Source organism: Hylobates moloch, unplaced genomic scaffold (genome assembly GCF_009828535.3).
Source record: "Hylobates moloch isolate HMO894 unplaced genomic scaffold, HMol_V3 SCAFFOLD_13, whole genome shotgun sequence".
NCBI lineage: Eukaryota > Metazoa > Chordata > Mammalia > Primates > Hylobatidae > Hylobates > Hylobates moloch.
The window spans coordinates 36,813,261-36,817,747 of NW_026652288.1; the positions used below are offsets into that span (position 1 = coordinate 36,813,261).

The 4,487-nt window shown below is 54.0% G+C and overlaps 1 protein-coding gene across 2 annotated transcripts; it reads left to right on the plus strand.

Moving 5' to 3' along the window:
• The first annotated feature begins 674 nt into the window (after positions 1 to 674).
• Positions 675 to 4,146, plus strand: SERTAD1 (SERTA domain containing 1). 2 transcript variants are annotated; one of them, XM_032172890.2, is made up of 2 exons: positions 675 to 804; positions 3,125 to 4,146. In XM_032172890.2, the coding sequence occupies exon 2, from the start codon at positions 3,125 to 3,127 to the stop codon at positions 3,833 to 3,835; it is 711 nt and encodes a 236-aa protein (XP_032028781.1). In that variant the 5' UTR covers positions 675 to 804; the 3' UTR covers positions 3,836 to 4,146. The 2 variants fall into 2 exon arrangements, with proteins under 2 accessions (XP_032028781.1, XP_058282677.1); XM_058426694.1 differs by lacking the exon at positions 675 to 804 and adding an exon at positions 1,266 to 1,407.
• Positions 4,147 to 4,487: the final 341 nt, after the last annotated feature.

Here is a 4,487-nt window from a genome sequence, read left to right on the forward strand (position 1 = left end):
AAACTAGGCTCTATTTTCTCTCATTTTAAAGGAGAAACAGACCAGAAGGGATTACAACACTTGCCCCAGGTCACACAGCTGCTTAGGGAATGGAGCCCGGGATGTGATTCCGTTGGTATCGCACTCCCCCCTCACTCCCGCCATTAACCACAATTAAGTCCAACTGTCCAGCATTGCTTGACTGTGGTATTGTGTTCTTATAGATACGATCCTATTTAAACTATCCTGTCAAGAGGTAGGCAAGACGATCCCCATTTAACTTTGTGTAGCCTGAAGAGGTTGATCATTTTTCCAAGGTCACGCATCCAGTGAGTGGGGAATCCCGAGTCGGAATTTGAATCCGGGCATTATCTGTAGTGTAGACCCCTGTCGGGGCTGGGTGTGTAAAAAGCTTAATTGCCGGGTTTGGCAGGTGCATGGGTAGTTGTGAGGGGCTCGTACTTTGAGAGGCAGAAGTCCCCACTCGCCACCGTTTCCCGGAGTAAAAAGCCACCTCTTTCCATCCCTCACTCGCTCAGCTGCCCGGGCATGCGCCCTGAAGCCCCTCCTTCAGAATCCGCCCCCTGAAGGCTCCGCCCATCACCATGCAGGGCCAATCCCTGGGGCGGAGGGCGGGGCAGCCACGAGAGTGGGCGGCCGCTAAGGGTAGTTAGGAGTCTGGAGTCGTGAGCCAGAGTCAGAACTGCGTCTCGCGACCCAGGCGCCGGTTTCCGCAGGAGAGCCAGCAAGCGATGCTGCCGCTGCCGTTTCCTGATTGGTTGTGGGTGGCTACCTCTTCGTTCTGATTGGCCGCTAGTGAGCAAGGTATGTAAATGAAGGGGCCTGGGAAGAGAAGGGCTACCAGCGGCCGGGTCCTTCACGGAGTTCGATCCTTGGGTCCGACAGGTGCCCGCCGGGGCTGCCCGGGATCGAGACGCACGGGCCTCTACGTGCTGTCTGCCCCGGCCGGGCCGGGTGAATCACGCCGCACTCCGAGAAGGGGGCGGAGGCGCCGGCTCCTTGGCTCCGGCTGCGTGACTCACCCGCCCCCGCCGCCGCCGCTTCGGGAGGAGCCGCCTCCACTGCCGGAAGCGAGCGGAGGCCGGGCGCAGAGAACAGCCTGCCAGGGGTCCCGGCTCGCACGGCGCCGGGAGGCCGGCAGGAATCACAGCCGGGAATCGGGGCAGTAGAAGGGGTCCTGGGGTCAGAGGGGCCAGAATCCCCAGGGGAAAGCCGGTCTGGGCACCGCTAGGGGGCGCCGGGACCCGGGGGCGGAGTCGGGGGTGGGGGCGGAATTCCTGCGGTTCCGGACTCCCCGGACTGCGGGGAAGGGGACGAAGACCTTGTTTTGAGTAGTGTGGGCCACTCTTAAAATCTTGCTAGGCAGGGTCCCGGAACTGGACTCTACAGTCTTCCTGGCCCAAAAAAGTAGGTAGCGCCAGGGGTCCAAAACTCCAGCCCTAGCCCCGCCGCCACTCCAAGAACAGTGGACCGTCAAACTTATCTCAGTGACTGACCCCGGTGCCGATCACGATTTCCCGACAAGCCCTGTCTATTCTGCCTCCCAAATAAGTCCTGACTCGACCGACTTCCTTCCATGCCCACTACCAGCTCCTGCTCCAGGCCATCACCATCGTCCGTCCCAAACGAGTACAGCCTACCAGTGGGTCTCAGATCCCCCCTCTTTTTGCCCCCCACAGTCTTCCTCGAAGCAGCCATGGGGGGCAATCTTCCGGAAACCTAATCAGCTCACAACACCATTCCCTCCCTGCTCAAATTCCTTTAATGACTGCCCACTACACTCAGGATAAAATCCAAACTCCCTACTTCTGCATATGTGGCTTTCTGTGACCTGGCTTGTGCCCGTTCCCCTAGCTGCTCCCCAATCTGGTCTCCTACCATGTCACTCTCTGTGTGCCACCCATGCTGGTCTCTTTCCAGTTCAAGCCCATCCAGCCTCTGGGCTTTTCTTTGCCTTTTTTTGTTGTTCCCTCCTCCCGGAATGCTTTTCCCAGGGTCTCCCATGGCTGACTTCTCTGGCCTGAGGGCTCCATTCAAATGTCACCTCCTTACAGGAGCCTTCTCTGATCATCTAAAAGGTCTCTAGGACCTTTTAGTGTCTTCCTGTAATTCTCTGTACATTTCCTGTGTTTCCTTATTTATTTACTGTTTGAAACATAGTCATAGTAGACAATATTAAACTATGTGAAACTAGTTTAGTATTTCTAATATTATAACTTATTTAGATGTAACTATGTTATTATAATGAAATATGTGAAACAGCTGCTTTTGTAGGGGAAAAAGTTGAATATTGGCCATTCCACATGGTTCACTGAAGAAATAATAGTGTTATCATTAAGTGTACTTATTGGCAGGGCAAGGCAGCTCACACTTGTAATCTCAGTACTTTGGGAGGCTGAGGCAGGAGGATGGCTGGAGGCAAGGAGTTTGAGACCACCCTGGGCAACGTAGTGAGACCTTGTCTCTACAAAAAATAAAAGGGAAAAAAAAGTACTTATTGACTGAGTGGGGAGGATTGCTTCAGGCCAGGAGTTTGAGACCAGCCTGGGCAATATAGTGACACCCCATCTTTATTTTTTCAGATAAAAAAGTCTATAAATATACTTAAATACAAAATTTAAAATTTAAAAAGTCTATAGGCCGGGCGCGGTGGCTCACGCCTGTAATCCCAGCACTTTGGGAGGCAGAGATGGGCGGATCACTTGAGGTCCAGGAGGTCGAGACCAGCCTGGCCAACATGGTGAAACCCTGCCTCTTCTAAAAATACAAAAATTAGCCGGGTGTGGTGGCGTGCGTCTGTAATCCTAGCTTTTGGGGAGGCTGAGGCACGAGAATCACTTGAACCCGTGAGGCAGAGGTTGCAATGAGCTGAGATCACGGCATTGCACTCCGGCCTGGGCAACAGAGCGAGACTCCATCTCAAAAAAAAAAAAATCTATAAATATACATATACAGTTAAATAAAAATTGTCTATATCTTTAAAGTTCCCTAAGAAAAGCTAGGGACAGAGAGATTAAGTGACTTGCCCAAGATCCTACCTGCAGCAACTGTCAGATCCAGGCTTTGAACTTAACATTTGTTTTCTATAACTGACTATAACTCCATAACTCCCTGCCCACTGCAGATGCTGAGCAAGGGTCTGAAGCGGAAACGGGAGGAGGAGGAGGAGAAGGAACCTCTGGCAGTCGACGCCTGGTGGCTAGATCCTGGCCACGCAGCGGTGGCACAGGCACCCCCGGCCGTGGCCTCTAGCTCCCTCTTTGACCTCTCAGTGCTCAAGCTCCACCACAGCCTCCAGCAGAGTGAGCCGGACCTGCGGCACCTGGTGCTGGTGGTGAACACTCTGCGGCGCATCCAGGCGTCCATGGCACCTGCAGCTGCCCTGCCACCTGTGCCCAGCCCACCTGCAGCCCCCAGTGTCGCTGACAACTTACTGGCAAGCTCGGATGCTGCCCTGTCAGCCTCCATGGCCAGCCTCCTGGAGGACCTCAGCCACATTGAGGGCCTGAGTCAGGCTCCCCAACCACTGGCAGACGAGGGGCCACCAGGCCGTAGCATCGGGGGAGCAGCGCCCAGCCTGGGTGCCTTGGACCTGCTGGGCCCAGCCACTGGCTGTCTACTGGACGATGGGCTCGAGGGCCTGTTTGAGGATATTGACACCTCTATGTATGACAATGAACTTTGGGCACCAGCCTCTGAAGGCCTCAAACCAGGCCCTGAGGATGGGCCGGGCAAGGAGGAAGCTCCGGAGCTGGACGAGGCCGAACTGGACTACCTCATGGACGTGCTGGTGGGCACACAGGCACTGGAGCGGCCGCCGGGGCCAGGGCGCTGAGCCCTCGTGCTGGGATGGTTGTCTGGTATCTGAACTGAGCTTGCTGGCTGGACCAACTGTCCTCGAAAAGACACAGCTGGCTTCCCTAGTACAGAGAACAGGGCTTGGGCCACTTTGGAGAGACAGAATCCAGTCCTGGGCAACTTCACATCCGTCCTCCTGTCTCAGGGCTGGCAGGGGAGCCTGGGATTACCCCCTAGTGATGGAATGACAGGGTCTGGTGGGGACTGAATTCCCTGGCCCTGGGGTCATAGCTTGGGCTGTTCCTTCTCTGATATGGGAAGAGACCCCAATCAGATTTTTCAAATTAAAGCCAGTCCTGAGAAATCTCAAATCCGTGTGCTGCTTTGTCTCTGGGCAAATGTGAAGGCAAGATAAAAACATCAAACATTTTGTTGGGCGTAGACTGTGTACGAGGCACAGTTCTAAGCATTTCAGTGTGTTAACTCATTTAATCCTGTAACAGCCCTACAAGATCGGTAGTATTATCACCCCCATTAAATTATGAACTTTTTTTTTTTTTGAGATAGGGTCTCGCTCTGTCACCCAGGTTGAAGTACAGTGGTCTGATCATGGCTCACTACAGCCTCAAACTCCTGGGCTCAAGCGATCCTCCTACCAGGCCCCTTTTTTTTTTTTTTTTTTTTTTTTT